Source organism: Zonotrichia albicollis, chromosome 6 (genome assembly GCF_047830755.1).
Source record: "Zonotrichia albicollis isolate bZonAlb1 chromosome 6, bZonAlb1.hap1, whole genome shotgun sequence".
NCBI classification, from domain to species: domain Eukaryota; kingdom Metazoa; phylum Chordata; class Aves; order Passeriformes; family Passerellidae; genus Zonotrichia; species Zonotrichia albicollis.
This window is the reverse complement of record NC_133824.1, coordinates 48,809,426-48,829,436: the sequence shown is the minus strand read 5'-3', so window position 1 is coordinate 48,829,436 and position 20,011 is coordinate 48,809,426. Positions and strand designations below refer to the sequence as shown.

The 20,011-nt window shown below is 47.9% G+C and overlaps 2 protein-coding genes across 2 annotated transcripts; both read left to right on the top strand.

The window, feature by feature from the left end:
* Positions 1-5,420: 5,420 nt before the first annotated feature.
* On the top strand, positions 5,421-6,486 carry LOC102063628 (mas-related G-protein coupled receptor member H-like). Its single transcript, XM_005497645.3, is given in 2 exon segments — positions 5,421-6,017; positions 6,020-6,486. Coding segments are annotated over 2 exon segments (855 nt in total). The 5' UTR covers positions 5,421-5,452; the 3' UTR covers positions 6,310-6,486.
* Positions 6,487-7,470: 984 nt separating this feature from the next.
* LOC141729238 (proto-oncogene Mas-like) lies at positions 7,471-10,886 on the top strand. Its single transcript, XM_074542139.1, has 4 exons — positions 7,471-7,509; positions 7,617-7,715; positions 9,917-10,240; positions 10,278-10,886. Exons 1-4 carry the CDS (start codon positions 7,471-7,473, stop codon positions 10,839-10,841), a joined length of 1,026 nt encoding a protein of 341 aa, XP_074398240.1. The 3' UTR covers positions 10,842-10,886.
* The last annotated feature ends 9,125 nt before the right edge of the window (positions 10,887-20,011 follow it).

The following is a 20,011-nucleotide window of genomic DNA, read 5'->3' as shown; positions in this document are numbered from 1 at the left end:
ACTGCCCTGGATGCCACAGCATCCCTGCTCTGCCACTGTCCCAGGAAGCTGCCAGCCCCAGGTGTGGCCAGGCTGAACCATTGCTGTGTGTGCCGCCCATGCCTTGGGGCCCTGTGAGCAGCGGCCCCAAGGAGAGCCTTGGAGCTCTGCTGGGCCCAGCAGCGCTGAGCAGAAGCTCCCTGGCACTGGGGCCTCTCCCAGCTGGGATCTCTCCCGGCTGCTGCCCTGGGCTGATCCCTGAACGCCCACGGCTCCTGGGCCCACCCCCCAGGGCTCCAGGCCCAGCCCTTGGCTCAGGGAGGAGATGCAAAGGAATCCGCAGGGAGCATTTCACTGCCTGCCAGGGCAATTGCTCACAGGCACCTTGCACTCACTCTGCCTGGCTGGCTGGCTGTGTGCACACACGTCTGCATCTGCTGGGGCAAATGTGGCAGAAATGCTGCTCTCTCAGCTGTGTTAGTACCTGAGACATCTGACTGAGGCAGGCCTGGAAGGAACTATCAGGCATAAACAGGCTTAGATGCTGTGATATTCCCCTGCTGAATTGTTCCGTTTAAGGTGTAACTGAAGTACTCTTCAGTTTGAATCCTGTTAAGGTTTTGGGCCATATTTCTTTTAATCCTTACTCTCACTGTCCTTTTGTCACCTGCCCTTGAACTCACACCCAACCACAATGCACAAAGGGACAGCACTTTGGTGTCGCTTATTATTAAACCTGGTTTTTACTGATTTCATTCCTGGTGGTTTTGTGCCTTCAGAAATTCTTCCTCTGCCCTGGCTTTGGCCTCTCCCTCAGCAGGCTCAGATGGTGCAGCTCCAAGGGGAGGAGCAGTCCGTGCTCCTCAGCACAGCCACCCCCTTCCAGGAGCAGGGTGACATCTGTCTTTGTCACCGTTGTCTCCACGGGGCATCAACCCCGTCCCTGTGGCTTCTCTGAGGTCTCTGAGCTGGGGCTGTTCAGCCTGGAGAAGGGAAGGCTTCAGGGAGACCTTAGAGCCCCTTCCAGGGCCTAAAGAGGCTCCAAGAACTGGAGACGAGCGTTGGACAAAGGCCTGAAGTGACAGGACAAGGGGGAATGGCTTCCCACTGCCAGTGAACAGGGTTAGGGGGAATATTGGGAAGAAATTCCTCCCTGTCAGGGTGGAGAGACCCTGGCACAGGTTCCCAGAGATGCTCTGGCCTCTCCATCCATGGAGGTGTTTCGAGCCAGGCTGGATGGGGTTTGAAGCAGCCCAGTTTAGTGGAAGGTGTCCCTGCATGCAAAGGGTGAGATCAGAAAAAAATAACCACAAGTATTCCCAAGGCTGAGGAGGAGGAGGATGTGCTCTGGTGAAGGGCTGGAAGGGGCACCCCAGCACCCCAACATCTGGTCTCCAATAACTTTTATTGCATCATCAGGGGTACTGTCAGTAAGAAATGTGGGCTCTGATGCAGATAACCTGCAGCAAGCCTGTCGTGGTTTGGCACTGGCCAAACGCCAGGCACCCATGAAAGCCGTTCACTCACCTTCCCCTGCTGTCAGCTGGGCAGAGGAGAGGGAAACAAAAATTAACAAAGGACTCATGAGTTGAGATGAGGACTGGGAGAAAAAACATTTCACGAATAGAAAAACGGGTTCAAATGTAATAGTATTAAATAAATTTATTATATACAGCGGCAGAGGATGATAATGAGAAGTACTAAAAATCTTTAAAGCACTTTTTTTCTCCCAGCCCATACTTCCTTCCCACCAGCAGTGCAGGGAGACAGGGCAATGGGGTTCTTCACCAGCATTGAAGCACAGCCAATAAAACACAGTTTGCCTGCGAAAAAAACATGTTATTCATTAAACTAAGATAGATGGCAGATTCTGATAGGAATTAAAAGAAACAAAACACTGATATCACAATATAGTAAATTGGGAGCATTTGGCAAGAATCTATTAAAACATCATGAATATAATAGTGTATAAACAATGCCTGAAAATTGTTGTTTATTTGGACTTATGTATAGCAAATAAATTTCCAATATGTTCACAATTTTGACTCAAAATTATTACTAGTCGAATACACTTTTGATTTTAGACTTAAAATTCTTGGTGTCAGAGGGGACACAGCCGTGGCTTGTGCTCCCTGGAGCAACCATGATCCCCAGTGCCCAGAGCTGGGCTGGCACAGACACGATGGCCCAGGGGCTCAGCATTCCCCACCCTGAATGCTCCGTGAGTGTCACAGCAGAGATCTCCTCAAAGATCTTTAATTTTCAATTTTGTGAGCCAGCTGAAAAGGTGTTTCTGCCTTCAGAAATTCTTCCTCTCCACTGCCTTCAGCTGCTCCCTCAGCAGGCTCAGGTGGTGCAGCAGCAAGGAGAGGAGGAGGCCGTGATCCTCAGCACAGCCACCCCCTTCGAGGAGCAGGGTGACACCTGTGTTTGTCACCATGGCCTCCACGGGGCATCACCCCCCTCCCTGGGGCTTCCCTGAGGCCACAAGCCCCACCACACCCCACACCTTCTCTCCAGCCCCACCACATCCCACACCTTCCCACCACATCTCTCACCTTCTCTCCAGCCCCACCACACCCCACACCTTCCCACCACATCTTCCCAGCAGCTCCATCATGTCCCACCCCTCCCACACCACCCTCCCATCCCACTCCCCATGCAGCCCACCCACCTCCCGTCCTTCCCATCCCTCCCAGCTCCGGGCCTCAGGCTCCACTCCCTCCCCACGGGCTGCTCACCCCAGCCTGCCCCGGAAGGCTTTGGGGCCGTCTTTCTCTTGGAGATGCCCCTCCCCAGCTCCATCCCTGCTCTCCAGCCTCCCAACCTTCTTTGCACACAAACAAGAGGCACTACAGGGATGGCTCCACTGCTGTTCATTGGGCTGGAGAAGCATGGAATTGCCAGGAGGAGCAGAAACACTGCTGGGGCTCCTGAGTGGGGCAGGAGAGGAGCGGGTCTGTCTGGAGGGGAAGGCAGCCTGGGGGGAATTTCTAGAGGATGTCAGAGAGGGGCATGATGCCTTAGGATTTTAGCCTTTCTATTTTTCATATCCTGTACTGCATTAGTGCATAACTCTAAACACCATGTAAAAGGGTTAGTTAACTGTCTGCACATTTTGGTCAGACAAAACAATCCCTCTAGGCTTGCATTTCTCTACTGCCTGAGGCCCAGAAATGTACAGACAAAAGTGAATTGGGGGAGGCAAAACTGGGGCTAAATGACTTCTTTACCTGAAGCTGTAGTTGGAGGATTAACCCTTGATTTGTTAATGGACCAAACTTATATCTGTCTGAAAACCTCATGACCATTGTCCATTTCGGGTGCAGCCCCTCTCGGAGACTTTGAAAGCCCAAGGTGAACCTTTTGAAGGCTTTTCATCAATGCCTCCTTTGATTCTCTTCACCTGCTCTGGCCTCTGTTCCAGGGAGCCAGCCCAAGGCATCAGGCAGACAGGGGCTGGAGGGGGCAGGAGGGCTCTGGGTGCCACCAATCCCAAATCTCCCACTGGAGAGCAGCAGAGCCCAACAGGCCACACCTGCAGCCCAGGAGAGGCCAGGGACTGGGAACCCATCAGGATGGCATGGATGGGATGGGATGGGATGGGTTGGGATGGCATGGCATGGCGTGGGGACTGTGGCAGAGATGGGGATGAGCGGTGATACCTAAATCAGACAGAAGAAAGTTCCTAACACAAACTAATGGTATTACCAGTGAACTATTAGGTAGCAGGACATGCAGAAGGATCTCTCGTTGTTTCTGTGTGTGCTGTGAGACTTTACAACAGTGTCTTTCTCCACAATAACCACACATCGACATAAAAATTTTTTTAATCTAGTTCAGAAACACCATTTTCATAGAAATCATTTCCATGCACCCTCTTCCTACTGGGACTCCTCTTTTGGCCCTTGAGGTTCATTCAGAGGGGTCTCTGGTGGTTGCATTCACTGAGTGCTGAGATATTAAAGGTGACCCTGCCCTAAACTTTTCCTTTGGCCATGTGCTCTTGCTTCTTGTTACAGAACTTGCCCAAAAACCACTGGAGGCGTCCTTATCAGTTTCTCCTCTGTTTCCAGCCATGATTACGATCCTGTGTTCTCCTGAGGAGCACATTGGAGCTGGGCTTTCCTCCTCCCTCCTGGCTCCTAGAACTCTACAGCCAGGAGGAGCAGAGACACTGCTGGGTTCCCAGTTGGAGTGGGCCAGGATCATGGTATTGGGAGCGAAAATGGGGCTTCGGTAGGATCTGGGGTGTTGGAGGTGGTTTCAGAGCAGTCAGGAGAGGGTCAGAGGGGGCTGGAAGGGGTCTGGATCCCAGCAGTCCTGGAAGAGAGCAGAGCCTGACAGGCCATGCTCAGAATGGGGGAGTGGCTGCTGTCTGGGAAACCTGTGGGATGTGATAGGATGGGGTGAGGATGGAGAGCAGGGTGGGGATAGGAAGCAAAGAGGAGCATGGGGTGGGGATAGAACTGGGAGCAGCTCAGCTCTGCTTCCTTGGGCCCAGGCCATGTCTTGGCAATGATTATGGAGTGCTATTTCCAGATTGGGAATACTTCTGGAGACCACCCAGCTACCTCACCTGACCTGCCAGTACTGCCGGCATTTCAGTGCCATCAGCACCACCAGCATCCCTCTGCTGCTGGAGGGAGCAAGATGGAAGGAGGTCAGAGAATGGAAAATTTCCTGGGAAATACTGTTTCCTATCAGGACGAATTGCACAGCCATTCACAAAGTCCACTTGGCAAAGAATAAAAAAAAATCAAGATCAGTAACCCTAAGGCTGTGGAACTTTTATGTACCCAATGTTGCAAAAACACTTCTGATAGCCCTGTGACCCCACTGAGTCTGGGGAGCAACAACAGAACAGGGCACAGAGAGGGAAAGGAGAGGGGAGCTCCTGGTGATCTGGGAACATTCTTCTGCATGGTACTGACCTGGGAGGATCCACTTTGGGATAAGGATTCCAAAAGAGCAAGAGATAACAGGAAGCACGGCTGATCTGCACAGACCCCTTTGCCTGCTGCTGCCCCACAGGGAACAGGTCAGTGGAATGTTTGCCTTCCTCCCTACCCCACCTTCCTCTCCTCCAGCAGCTGCTCTGCTCCTGCCACCCTCTCCTGGTGACTGCAGTGCCCTCCCCAGGTCATCAATCCACTGCCCTGCACTTCCATTCCACATCCCCTGCTTCATATTCTAACCCTCCACCCTCCCTCTCCCACCCCACAATTTCCACTGCCCTCCTCCCCTGCACATCTCACTCCTCCCCACTGAATCCTTCCCACTGCAGGGAGCTGCTGAGGAGCCACATGGTCCATCCCTGCATTCTCCAAGCACTGACTCTAAAATAACTCTGACCACAGCCAGGGGCCACATCCCACTGCCTGACCAGCGTCCATCCAGGGGATGAACATCATGACCCCCCCTGCCAACTAATCCTGAAGGGCAAGGTCTGTGTGAGACAGATGTCCCCAGCATGGCCACCCACAGTGTGACCCAGCTCATCTGCCTCTGTGGGCTGGCTGGGAACGGGGCTGTGCTCTGGGTCCTCGGGTTCTGCATCCAGAGGGACACCATGAAACCCATCACTGCCTACATCCTTGACATGGCCCTCATCAACTTCCTCTTCCTCATCTTCATGGTCCCCTCCACTCTGCTCTGCCTTGTGGAGGATTTCACCTGCTCTGTCATCATGTCTCCAGCATCCATACGCTTCCTTTTCCTCCTCTTCTGGATGTTCCACAGCGTAGGGCTGTACCGGCTGACGGCCATCAGCATCGAGAGGGGCAGGTCCATGCTCTGCCCACCTGGGCTCTTCTGCCAGCTTCCCCAGGGCCTCTCATGGGTGGTGGTCAGTGCCGTGCTCTGGGCCCTTTCCATCACTGCCATCGCTGCCATTTCTGCGGTGAATTCCCTGTGCCAGTCACAGGAACACAAGCTCTGCTGCCGCGGGACTCTCATCTCCCTGTACATCCTCAACTTCTTCGCCTTTGTTCCATCCACGGTCATTTCCAGCACAATCCTCTTCATTCACTTCAAGGTTAGCAATCCAAGAGGCCTGACATCATTGTCTTCCTGGCTGTGCTCCTCACTCTCCCCCTCAGTCTCTGGAATTTCCTGCAGCAGCTCGGCTACACCACTGTGTCCCCCCGGGTTGTTCTCCTGTTTGCCTGCATGCACAGCAGCATCAACCCCTTCATCTACATCTCAGTAACAAAGTGCTGGAGGTGCTGCTCCATGGGGTCCCTCAGGGAATGCCTCCAGAAGGTGTTTGAGGAGCCAGAAGGGAGAACTGCCCCCAGTAATGATGCCACCATGGACAGGGGGCTCTGAGCCTGTTGAACCCTTGAAGTGTCCCCATGCAGGACCATGGGGCAGTGACTTAGGATCACCCTCCCACCCTTATTCCTGCAGGAAAAGGGACCACAGGCAGTGAAAAGGGCCATGTGTGAGGCATGCTCTGCACACAGCACATTGGAGCATGGATTTGCTTCTTCCTCACAGGTCTTAGAGCACTTTTCCCCAAAAATAATCCTTCCCAACACTGCTGTGATCCCATAATTTTCCCTGGCACCTGGTTCCTGCATCCCACTGAGGTCTGATATCAATAAACAGCACCGTGAACGCTGTGCTGCCTTTGCCCCCTCTGCTAGCGCTTCCTGGCTTCCTCTGGCTGCTGCTGCCAGCCGGGAATGTGGCTGGAGGGAGGGGACAGAGAGGGAGTTAGCCAGGAATTCTGTGACTGTTTAGAAATTTCTGTAATGAACTATGCTTAATTAGTCAAGGCATATTTCACTGTGGATTTTAGCTGGTTTGGTTTTAGATCTGTGTTGGCTGAGTGTCAGTAGAAAACTCTATTGACCCATATCCCTTAGAGAACTTAATCAATAGCTGGAGAACAAAATTCAATAAAGTACTGTTAATGGTTATCATATAACTAGAAAAGAATTGGACGTCATAGAATAAGAATTATATCTTGAGATAATTAGGATTTTGGAAACCTATACACACAAGAGGACTTGATAATAAATTGTAAGAGATAAATTGTAATGGCAATAAAGGAGCCAATTCATAGGCTTGGGCACCTAAGAAAAGGAAATTGTCTGACTAGGACATCAAATCTGATTAATTGTTCTTTAGCTAGATAAAACCTGGGTTATGCATGATTCTAAGAGAGACAGTATATTGTACTAATTAAAAATTATAAAACAACAATACCAATGTAAGAAATTGATAGCATTTTAAAGAGTATTTATCAAAAAATATTGGATATTATAGTGTACAAAAATGCCTGGAAATGCTTGTTTCTTTGAACACGTCTATGGCGAATATATTTCCACTATGCTCACAATTTCAACTCAAAATTCTTACTAGTCTAACACAATTTCCTGTAAGACTTAACATGTCTTAGTGTCAGAGTGGACACAGCCATGGCTTGAGCTCCCTGCAGCAACCATCATCCCCAGTGCCCAGAGCTGGGCTGGCATGGAGACGATGGCCCAGGGGCTCAGCATTCCCCACCCCGAGTGCTCTGTGAGTGTCACAGCAGAGATCTCCCCTGAGATCTTTAATTTTTAATTTTGTAGCCAGGTGCAAAGGTGTCTCTGCCTTCAGAAATTCTTCCTCTCCACTGCCTTCAGCTGCTCCCTCAGCAGGCTCAGGTGGTGCAGCAGCAAGGAGAGGAGGAGGCCGTGATCCTCAGCACAGCCACCCCCTTCCAGGAGCAGGGTGACACCTGTGTTTGTCACCATGGGCTCCATTGAGGCAACATCCCCCTCCCTGGGGCTTCCCTGAGGCCACCAACCCCACCACACCCGACACCTTCTCTCCAGCCACACCACACCCCACACCTTCCCACCACATCTTCCCAGCAGCTGCATCATGTCCCACCCCTCCCACACCACCCTCCCATCCCACTCCCCATGCAGCCCACCCACCTCCCGTCCTTCCCATCCCTCGCAGCTCCGGGCCTCAGGCTCCACTCCCTCCCCACGGGCTGCTCACCCCAGCCTGCCCCGGAAGGCTTTGGGGCCGTCTTTCTCTTGGAGATGCCCCTCCCCAGCTCCATCCCTGCTCTCCAGCCCCCCAACCTCCTTTGCACACAAACAAGAGGCACTACAGGGATGGCTCCACTGCTGTTCATTGGGCTGGAGAAGCATGGAATTGCCAGGAGGAGCAGAAACACTGCTGGGGCTCCTGAGTGGGGCAGGAGAGGAGCGGGGCTGTCTGGAGGGGAAGGCAGCCTGGGGAGAATTTCTAGAGAATGTCAGATGGGGCATGATGCCTTAGGATTTTTGCCTTTCTGTTTTTCATATCCTGTACTGCATTAATGCCTTACTGTAAACTCCATGGAAAGTGTTAGTTAACTGTCTGCACATTTTGGTCAGACAAAACAATCCCTCTGGGCCTGAAATTCAAGGACACTCTACTGCCTCAGGCCCAGAAAAGTACAGACAAAATGAATTAGGGAGGGCAAACTGGAGGGCAAGAAATTACTTCATTACCTGAAGCTGTAATTGGAGGATTAACCCCTGATTTGTAAATGGACCAATGTATATGTCTGAAAAACTCATGGCCATTGTCCATTTTGGGTGCAGCCCCTCTCAGAGGCTTGGAGAGCCCAAGGTGAACCTTTTGAAGGCCTTTCATCAATGCCTCCTTTTATTCTCTTCACCTGGTCTGGCCTCTGTTCCAGGGAGCCAGCCCAAGGCATCAGGCAGACAGGGGCTGGAGGGGGCAGGAGGGCTCTGGGTGCCACCAATCCCAAATCTGCCACTGGAGAGCAGCAGAGCCCAACAGGCCACAGTGCAGCCAGGGAGAGGCCAGGGACTGGGAACCCATCGGGATGGCATGAGATGGGATGGGATGGGATGAGATGGGATGGGATGGGATGGCATGGCATGGCATGGGATGGCATGGGATGGGATGGGATGGGATGGGATGGGATGGGATGGGATGGCATGGGATGGCATGGCATGGGATGGCATGGGATGGCATGGGATGGGATGGGATGGGATGGGATGGGATGGGATGGGATGGGATGGGATGGGATGGCATGGGATGGGATGGCATGGGATGGGATGGCATGGGATGGGATGGCATGGGATGGCATGGGATGGGATGGCATGGGATGGGATGGATGAGGTGTGATACCAGAATCAGACAGAATAAAGTTCCTAACACCAACCAATGGTGCTAGCAAAGGAAACATTAGGAAGCAGGACATGCAGTAGGATCTCTACTGTCTTTGTGTGTTGTGAGACTTTACAACAGTGTTTTTATCTATTATACCCATACAGAGAGAATAAAATTTTTTCTTATCTAGTACATAAGCACCAATTTCCTAGTACTCATTTCCAGGCATCCACTTCCTGCTGAACAGCCTTTCATGTCCTGGGCTTCATTCAGAGGGCTCTCTGATGGTTGCATTCACTGAGTGCTGAGATGTTAAAGGTGACCTTGCCTCTAACTTTTCCTTTGGCCATGTGCTCCTGCTTCTTCTAACAAAACTTACCCCAAAACCGCAGTGGACCTCCTTATCTGTTTCTGCACTGGCTCCAGCAGTATTTATCATCCTAGGTCCACATCTTGAAATTCATTTATCTCTCTGACCAGTTCGTTTTGGAGCAATTCAGGGGAGAAGAAAATGTTAATTCTCTCTAATTTATCAATCCCCTGAACACCCACCCAACCCTCCTACCCCTCAGTTCCCACCACCCTCCTCCCCTGCACATCTCACTCCTCCCCACTGAATCCTTCCTACTGCAGTTACTGAGTTACTGAGGGGCCACATGGTCCATCCCTGGATTCTCCAAGCACTGACTGCCCATCCACTCTGACCACAGCCAGGAGCCACACCCCACTGCCTGCCCAGCGTCCATCCATGGAGGTGAGCACCATGTCCTGTGTTTTCATCTCACCAATTTACGCACCTGGTCAGTGTGAGATCAATGTCTCCAGCATGGCCATGCACATTGTGATGCTGCATGTTGGCCTCTGTGGGCTGGCTGGGAACGGGCTGTTCCTCTGGCTCCTGCACATTAATGCCATCACTGACTTCATATTCTATCAGGCCATCACTGACTTCCTCATCTTCATGTTGCCCTCCACCCTGGTATTCCTTGTGGAGGAGGTTTCCTGCTCGGCTATAATGCCCTCAATGTATATGAGCCTGCTTTTCCAGCTGTCACTGTTCACCTACAATATAGGGCTGTACCGGCTGACATTCATCAGCATTGAGAGGTGCAGGTCCATCCTCTGCCTGGTTTTTTGTGGTTTCCAACTTTTTCCAACTTCCTGAGCACCTGCTGAGGGTGGTGATGAGTGTCTTGTACTGGGCCCTCCTCTTTGTTGTCATCGCTGTCAATCCCACGGTGACATTCCTGTGCCAGTCACACGAGCAGGAGCAATGTCGGGTGATTCTCGCTTCCATGTACGCCCTCAGCCTCTTCCTATTTGCAGCACCCATGGTCATTTCCAGCACAATTCTCTTCATTCATCTCAAGACTGGCTTACAGCAGCAGCCACTCAAGATGCTTGACATAGTTATCTTCCTTGTTGCACTCTTCAATCTGCCCCTCAGTCTCTGGAATTTACTGCAGCAGCTTGGTTACACCGTTGTGCCCTCCCAGGTGGTTTTCCTGCTCACCAGCATCAATAGCAGCATCAAACCCTTCATCTGCTTCTTGGTGGGGAGCTGGAAGAGAGACTGCTCCATGGGGAGCTGCTGGAGACACGGCTCCATGGAGAGCTGCAGGAAGCACTCCTCCGTCCAGTCCCTAAGGAAGGCAATCCACAGGGTGTTTGGGAACCCAGAAGAAAACACTGACTGTGGAGATGAACCTTCTGTGGACACAGGGGTCTGAGTCCGTTGATCTCTTCCACTGCACTGCCGAAGGACCCCGGGACAGTGGCTGAGAGATTCCTTGAGTCTCCTGATCAATCAATACCCACAGGATCACCCTCCCTGTGCTGCTGCATCCCCAGCCCCTTTCCAGGCCCCTCTCTGGGCTCTGATCCGTGCTTGGGAGGCCTCAGCCTTGAGGAGCAGCCCCTGGGCTCAGCTCCTGTGGCGCTGATCAGAAACACCCTCTGCTCCCAGCAACTGCTGCTCTCCAACCACCTCCTGGGCTTTCATCAACTGCCTTGGAAATTCTTGTACTGCCCTGGATGCCACAACATCCCTGCTCTGCCACTGTCCCAGGAAGCTGCCGGCCCCAAGTGTGGCCAGGCTGAACCATTGCTGTGAGTGGCGCCCATGCCTTGGGGCCCTGTGAGCAGCGGCCCCAAAGGAGAGCCTTGGAGCTCTGCTGGGCCCAGCAGCGCTGAGCAGAAGCTCCCTGGCACTGGGGCCTCTCCCAGCTGGGATCTCTCCCAGCTGCTGCCCTGGGCTAATCCCCGAATGCCCACGGCTCCTGGGCCCATCCCCCAGGGCTCCAGGCCCAGTCCTTGGCCCAGGGCGGAGATGCAAAGGGATCCGCAGGGAGCATTTCACTGCCTGCCAGGGCAATTGCTCACAGGCACCTTGCACTCACTCTGCCTGGCTGGCTGGCTGTGTGCACACACGTCTGCATCTGCTCTGGCAAATGTGGCAGAAATGCTGCTCTCTCAGCTGTGTTAGTACCTGAGACATCTGACTGGGGCAGGCCTGCATGGAACTATGAGGCATAAATAGGGTTAAATGCTGCTAAGTGATATTCTTCTGCTGAATTGCTAAGCTTAAAGTGTAACTGAAGTGCAGTTAAGTTGGTGTGCTGTAAAGCTTTTAAGTCATTTTCCTTTTAATCCTTACCCATGCTGTCCTTTTGTCACATGCCCATGAACACACACAAACACACAAATAGAGATAGCACATTGGTTTGCTTAATATTAAACCTGGCTTTTACTGCTTTCCTTGCTGGTGGTTTTGTGCCTTCAGAAATTCTTCCTCTGCCCTGGCTTTGGCCTCTCCCTCAGCAGGCTCAGATGGTGCAGCTCCAAGGGGAGGAGCAGCCCGTGCTCCTCAGCACAGCCACCGCCTTCCAGGAGAAGGGTGACATCTGTGTTTGTCACCGTTGTCTCCACGGGGCATCAACCCTCTCCCTGTGGCTTCTCTGAGGTCTCTGAGCTGGGGCTGTTCAGCCTGGAGAAGGGAAAGCTTCAGAGAGACCTTAGAGCCCCTTCCAGGGCCTAAAGAGGCTCCAAGAACTGGAGACGAGCGTTGGACAAAGGCCTGAAGTGACAGGACAAGGGGGGATGGCTTCCCACTGCCAGAGAACGGGGTTAGGTGGAATATTGGGAAGAAATTTTTCCATGTGAGGGAGGAGAGACCCTGGCACAGGTTCCCAGAGATGCTCTGGCCTCCCCATCCCTGGAGGTGTTTCAGGCTGTGGTAAATAAGTATGATTCGTGCTGATAAAAATTGAAACTGCACTCAGTATTGATACAGTAACTAATACTTGGAAATAATAGCAGTAGTAATGCCAAATTTGGAAATAATAAAATAAGTTAAAAATAGTAATGCCAAAGAGGAGAGGGAAAGGAGGGGCTCCACCCACCCTCCTTCCCAGCAGATGTTCTCAAGGACCACAGGAAAGAAGCTGAAGATATAGTTGCTAAAAATGACCAAGAACCTGGTTGGGTCCAAGAAAATGTTAATTATAAGGGACTTATTGCTTTGATATGTAGATGCAGTGATATGTTAGTCTTGGCTTACATTGTACTGGCTTGGTGCGCATGTGTAACCCAAAGGTGAATTAAAGGACAACGAGGAAGACTACAGGGCCTTCATCAGTGATGACCCCCAAAGACTTGTGCGACCACCAAACCAAGTGGTGGCGCATGCGTGGTAAAGGTGGAAATGAAGGTGGAAACAGAAAAGTGACGAACCGTAAAAGGGAGGAGATAGCATTGACACATGGCATATAAGGGGTGACTTTCACTTGGCAAGCTTGTAAGTGAAGTGGCAAGGGTCAAGAACCCTGCCCTCCGTACCCCGCAGTATCTCTTGCTTATGCGCTATTATTGGAACCAAATTATCCCTTATTTATATATTTTCTAAACTATTCAATTAAAATTGTTACTACTTTTAATATTGTTTGGCGCTTTTTTTTTTAATGATGGGATAATTGGGCAAACATAACAATTTTGGTGCCGACACCTGGGAGACTCTTTTAACTCCGGGGAGGTGGATAGTTTCTGGGAAGGAGCTCCCCACCAGACTTTTAAGTGGTCCCAAGGCTAGACCACTCTCCCTTGGGAAAAGAGAGTCTTTTTTACAATAAGGCATAAGCAAATTTGTTATTGGAAGCGCGCACGAGTGGCTCCCGTCAGAGTGCCGGCTTGTAGGAGAGAGAGTACCCATAGAAAACTGCTTTGTGCACGAAGACCCTCGTGAGAAAAGGAGGCTGTGAGTATCACGGGGTTTTGGGTCGGGGGGCGGCTGTATGTGTGTGTGAGTGTGTGTGGAGTGTCTGAGACAGGGGCTGGGCAGTCCCAGATCCTCGAAAGGACCAGTACCGCGTTTTCGCGTTCTCTGCGAGGAGACCGGCTGGGAAAGGAGGAAAACGAAAGAAAAGTGAATGAGTGGGGACCCTGGGAGGGTTTGACCCAGGGGGAAGGAGGGGATCCCTGGTCCAGGCACCTGTGGGAAGGTCCTTGGGCAGGAGGGATTGACTCAGTAGGGAGACTGAGAGAGTGAATGAATAGGTTCAATTTCCTTGGAAGGGTTGGTAGCAGGCAATTTAGTATGTGATTAGATGGTGAGAGGACGGGGCTAATAGATTGAGAAAGAGGGAGAGAGGAGTGGAACAAGTAGATTGCAGAGGGAGACATAGGAGTGGAGCAGGTAGATTGAAAAGGCAGTGTGACAGAGTAATAAGTGAGGAAGTTGAGCCACGAGGTGAGTGTGGGAAACTAAGACTCTCCTGGTACCGGGGATTTCTTAGTTTGTTGCCGCCAAGAATGAGTAAGTTCCTTGACCCAGGGGCTGCAGATTGTAGGAAAAATTCGCAGTGGTTTGAGGTATCTGGGAACCGTGAGGGGGGTTCTCCGGGGGGGAGCATTCCTCAGGACAGCCCACTGGGGATGATGATACAGTTTTCGGATGAATGGGAATCCCAAAGGAGAAAAAGTAAACAGAAAATATTTAAGTATTACGTGTTTAAATGGACAAAGGAAATGATCCAGAAAATAATTTATATTGGCCCAAGTTCGGATCATTTGAGGCTTGGATTTGCCAGGCTCTAAATATATATATAAATTCAAAAGACCCTGTTAATCAGGAGGAGAGTGAGTATGCTGTCTTTTGGAGTCCTGAGGGGAGACATCAGGAAAAAGCTGGAAGAATTAGAAGACTGGCAGGACAGGGGACTTCAGGAGTTACTGAGAGGAGCACAAAGGGTGTATGTGAACAGAGATGAGGAAAAGCAGAAAGCAGATGCCAGAATTTTGGTGGCAGCAGTTAGAGAAATGTAGGCAGCTTTGAATACAGAGAAAAAAAAAAATCCACAGGGAAAAACAAACAGCAGATTTCAGGAACCATTTTTAGGAACACAGGACCTGTGTGTGTTTTTTCCTGCCACAAGAAAGGGCACTTACAAAATTCTTGCCCTACCTTGAAGGGTGCAGGACATACCTGTTTTTTACTATCATAAAAAGGGGCACCTACAAAAAAAAAAAAAGTTGCAGGAAAAAAGAGCAAGATGAGAAAACTTTTTAGGGAGGTCAGGGGGTCTGTTTAATGAAGGGGACTGAAACACCACCAGAAGAGCCCTTGATAAGTCATATTTTTAGTCAATACAGAAGTTTCTCGGCCAACAGTGACAAAATTACCCTAGGGATGTGAGATAAGTCGTGAGCGAGTTTCAGTAATCGGAATTACGGGAGAGGCTTTCCCTGTTCCTGTAATAAAAGGAGTGCAAATTGAAACAGATGACAAATTTGGAGTAAATGATTTATTGTTGATACCAGAGGCCGAGAATAATTTGTTAGGCAGAGATCTAATAATAGCCTTAAATTTACAGATAAAACCCTGTGAAGGAAAACTTAAAATTTATTCTTTAACTGAAGAAGATAATCTAGAAATTAATGACATGGGTTGGCATTCAGACGAAGTGGGAAAAAGTTTAGGGCAAAGGAGTCTGGTCCTCTTAGTCCCTCCTGGTGAGCATAAGCCTGTGAAGTTTATGCATTACTTTGTGCATTATTAATATTAAAAGAGCAAGAAGGGACTATTTATACAGACTCCAAATATGCTTTTAGTGTAGTACGTACTTTTAAAAAATTTTGGAAAGAAAGGGGACTTATAAACACTCAAGGGAAAGGGTTAGTACACGGGGAATTGATAATTCAGATACTTGAAGCTTTAAAAGGCTCAAAGAAAAATAGTAGTAGTTCATGTAAAGAACACCAGAGAGGGAGGGATATTAGAGTCAGAAAAATAATTTGGCTGATGAAGAAGCAAAAAGAGTGACCTTAAGAAAAAGAGATACTAAAATCATGACCTTACAAAAAAAATAGAAATTCAGCAGGAGACACTTTTCCTTCCACTAGCAGAACTGGCAGCTAAATTAAAAGCAACATTTAAGGAGGAAAAGTGAGTTTTTCCTGATGGCAGGATTATGATGCCAAACCAGTGGCACATTAGATTTTAGATGATAACTTGTATAGACGGACACACTGGGGAACAAGAGCCTTTTGTGATCACTTTTTAAAACTTTATGGGTGTATGAGGATATTCGACATTGGAAAGCAAATTACCCAGGGGTGTCTTACCTGTTAAAAGGTAAATAAGAAGTTGTTAAAAAGCCCTCCCTCTGGAGTACGAAAAACAGTCTACAGGCCATTTGAAAAGATCCAAGTTGATTTTACAGAATTGCCTAAAGTTGGTTGGTGAAATATTTGTTAATTATAGTAGATCAATTAACTCAGTGGGTTAAAGCATTTCCAGCAGCTTGGGCTACAGTTCAAACAGTAGCTAAAATATTGTTGGAACATGAAATTCCAAGAATGTGATAATATGTTGGGATTTAAGTTGATTTATATTAACCCTGATTTATTAAGAAGGAACTAAGCATCCTGGAGTGGCTACGGACCACAATTCCCTTGAGCTCAGAGGCAGAAGAACGCTGGTGGAAAAAGAATAAAAGACTTTCTGAATCGGTGGGAATGGCCTAAAAGGATTGAAGATCTCCTCCAAGATCACCCACCAGCAACATTATTAGAATTGATTACAGAACTGCAATTTCAGAAACTGAGATTGATAACACCTGTTGTTAAAAGAGCTCAGAGACAAGTAAAATGTTGGGAGTGCGGTAAACATGGTTTAGGGTGTTCATCCATGGATATGTATTGTTTGCACACTTTGCTTTAACTCATAGTGGAAAGTAAGAGGGAAGAGAAGGAGAGACAATTTATTTGCTTGCTTTGCTATGGTTATGTATTTATTCAGCTAATTATAGAATGCATTGCTAGTGATTTTTTTGGATACTTTTGAGACTGGGAGATGGGACCCTTCCAGCAGCCATTGGATTAATAGAGAATTTAGATCAATTTTTTTTTTGCTATATTGGCTATAGCACAAATAAGAGAACGAGCAGCTCATAATATTATAGACCAGTGTCTCATAGTTGATAGTTGTTGTGGAGAAGAAGTCTATATACCACATCATAGGTACATTCCAAGGGCACATTGGCCCGCGAGTTTGCCTGTTGGAGATGGCAATTTAGTAAACTCCCCGCCCTGGAAGCAGAAAATAATTAGAAAAATCTTATTGTGGTTGACACATCCCTGAAATTTTGGAAAATACAGGTTTATGGTATTCTGGCCTGATCTTTTCCCTGTTCTTTTTGTTTTAATTATTGCTTCTTAACCAGCTAGAACTGAGAAATGGCATTTAAAAGGAGACAAGCAAACTCTGTGGGGCTATGGGTGCCAAGGAAACCAAAAGCACCAGTGACTAGATCCCAGGATATTACCTTTGCTACCGAGAAGACTGGCATTTCCGTCCTTGGTTGCAACCCAAGGGGCCTTGAGAAAGGTAGAAAGGCAGATTTCCTGAGGATTATTTTCACTGTGATCATTATGGTACCCTGGATGGTTGGCCAAAGCCAGAGAGCCACACTGAACAGAGTTTCAGCAATGAAAAAGCAAACAAGGCAAAAACCAAGTCCCAGCAATTTCAACATTTGTGGCTATTGCACTCACCCTGTGTGGATTAAGGACAAGGTGGAATCTGTGTTTGTGACACACCCATATGTTAGTTCTGCCTGCTACAATCACAGCAGTTTTATAGATGTTTGTGTTAAAGAAGGAAAGATGTATTGGGTAGAGAAAAATTTGGGATATAATGGACGAGCTCCTTATCCCCATGGTGATCAGATTAGCCCTCAATATGAAAGGGTTTTTTTTGTTTTGAAAGAAATTATAATGGAGATGATCCAAGTATAGGAATAGGAGGCCGGGCACTAAGAGAAAAATGGAAAGAGAAAATAAAAGAAGAAAAAGAAATAAAGGGGAATAGAGCAAAGAACAGGAGAAAAGAGTTAACAGAATTGGCTGAATTGTATAAACAGCTAAAACAGTACTACAAAAATTGGGATTTGCCAGCCTCGAATAAAAATCTGTTTGTGGAATTGATGCAAAAGATTGCTACAGAATTGGGATTATCCAAATGTTGGATTTGTGGAGGTCTAAAAATGGCTGAGAGATGGCCGTAAAAAAGGTGAGAGCTTAGCTCCAGAGCAATTTTTAAAGTGGAACCACACCCAAAATTTCTGGAACATTGAAGAGACCTGAAGGACGGGTTTTAAGCCATCAAGTAATTGGAATCATTTGTATACTCTAGAAGGAAAAAAAATTAATAAAGTAGTAGGGCATACTCCTTGTAAATCCACATTGGTGGTTAATATGGATAATCGTTCAAAAATTTGGCGACCAGAAAACCCCGATGGATATTGGGAACCAGTAAAGAAATAAATTGTGAATGGGATGCACAAATTAATTTATGCTGGTACAGAAGTCCTGGAGCTAACCCCTACCAATCCATCGACAGCCTGAAGTCTTATTGGGAAAAACTGGAGAAAACTGATAAGAAATGGAAAGCCTCAGATGGGATATATTGGATTTGTGGGCAACGAGTACACAGTGAGTTACCACAAAAATGGGGAGGAACCTGTACCTTGGGAACAAGACAACCCTCCTTCTTTGTTCTACCAAAGTCTAGGAGCAATGTGCTAAGAACTCCACTGTAGGAAACCCTGCAGTGGAATAAAGGTGATTTGAATTTAAATTTTCCAACAGCAAGAGGAAACCAAAAATGGGAGGAGGACGAATGGCCTGCAGAACAAATTATAGCATATTATGACCCAGCAACATAGGCTCAAGATGGGTCATGGGGATACAGGACCCCAATTTACCTGTTGAATAGATTAATAAGGCTCCAAGCAGTAGTGGAGGTGGTGTCAAATCACACCTCTGGTGCTTTAAAAATGTTGGCCAGGCAATATACACAAATGAAGGCATTTGTGTCCCAAAACAAGATTGCCCTAGACCATCTGTTAGCAGAAGAAGCCGGAGGTTGTAGAAAATTTAATGAATTTAAGTGCTGTGTAGAAATTGATGATCATGGGGAAGCTATCACAGAACTTGCAGAGGAAATTAAAAGAGTGGCTCATGTGCCAGTACAAAAGTGGAATTCAGTCTTGAAAGCAGATTGGTGGGGTAACCTCTATGGAAGTGTTTGGAGGAAAAAATTAGAGTTCCTGTTGTTATGCTCAATTCTGGGACTTCTGTTTCTGCCTTGTATGATTTTGTGTTTTATTAGGTTAATTAATTCAGCGATTCAGAGGATGCAGATTACAACAATATCTCTACATTCAGAATCAGCAGAAAAAGGAAAACCAAGATCTATAATGGTATTAAAAGCTAAATCGACGCCTGTTAAAGAACAAGGACCTAAAAAGATTGAAATAGACCAGGAAATGCTAACTAAACTTGAAAGAGAGTGTGAAAGACTAGAAGCAGTAATAAAAATGCTGGAAAAGTTTGAAGCTGAAAAGAGACAACGAGAAAACCAAAATTCTGAAAAATATAAAAGATATCAGGGCACAGCTTTTTAAAAACAGCACTAATCATAATGATCAAGAAGACAAATGGGGGATTTGTGATAAAGAGGTATGATTCATGCTGATAAAAACTGAAACAGTAATCAATATTGATACAGTAATTAATATTTGAGAATAACAAAATAGGTAATAGTTAGAAGTTGTAATGCCAAAGAAGAGAGGGAAAGGAGCTCCACCCCCCCCCCCCCCCCCTTCTCAGCATGTGTTTTCAAGGACCAGGGAAAGAAGCCGAAGATACAGTTGCTAAAAATGGGCAAGAACTCGGTTGGGTTCCAAGAAAATGCTAATTATAAGGGATTTATTGCCTTGATATGTAGATGCAGTGATACGTTAGTCTTGGCTTACATTGTACTAGCTTGGTGCGCATGTGTAACCCAAAGGTGAATTAAAGGACAATGAAGAAGACTAGAGGGCCTTCATCAGTGATGACCCCCAAAGACTTGTGCGACCACCAAATCGAGTGGTGGCGCATGCGTGATAAGGGTGGTAATGAGGGCAGAGACAGAAAAGTGACGAACTGAAAATAGGAGGAGAGGGTATTGACATATGGCTTATAAAGGGTAATTTTCACTTGGCAAGCTTGAAGTGGCAAGGGTCAAGAACCCTGCCCTCCGTACCCCGCAGTATCTCTTGCTTATGCGCTATTATTGGAACCAAATTATCCCTTATTTGTATATTTTCTAAACTATTCAATTAAAATTGTTACTACTTTTAATATTGTTTGGCTTTTTTTTTTAATGATGGGATAATTGGGCAAACATAACAGGAAGCATCCTTCCCCTTCTGTCCAGCAGAGCCAGTCCTGCATTCCCAGCTGATGGGAAGGAACACCAGGTAGGGCTGCAGACCTGGGGAGGAACAGCAACATTCCCTTATCCTTTCAGTGCGAATGTCACACATTCTTCAATTCCAGAATTGAATCCCTCTGAATA

What these genes read in the sequence shown, in the direction of transcription:
- LOC141729238 (XM_074542139.1), top strand. Translation starts at nt 7,471, where the DNA reads ATGGCCCAGGGGCTCAGCATTCCCCACCCCGAGTGCTCT. An exon ending in TTCCCCACCCCGAGTGCTCT is followed by an intron (nt 7,510 to 7,616) that starts GTGAGTGTCACA and finishes CACTGCCTTCAG; the next exon opens with CTGCTCCCTCAGCAGGCTCA. An exon ending in GCAGGTCCATCCTCTGCCTG is followed by an intron (nt 10,241 to 10,277) that starts GTTTTTTGTGGT and finishes CAACTTCCTGAG; the next exon opens with CACCTGCTGAGGGTGGTGAT.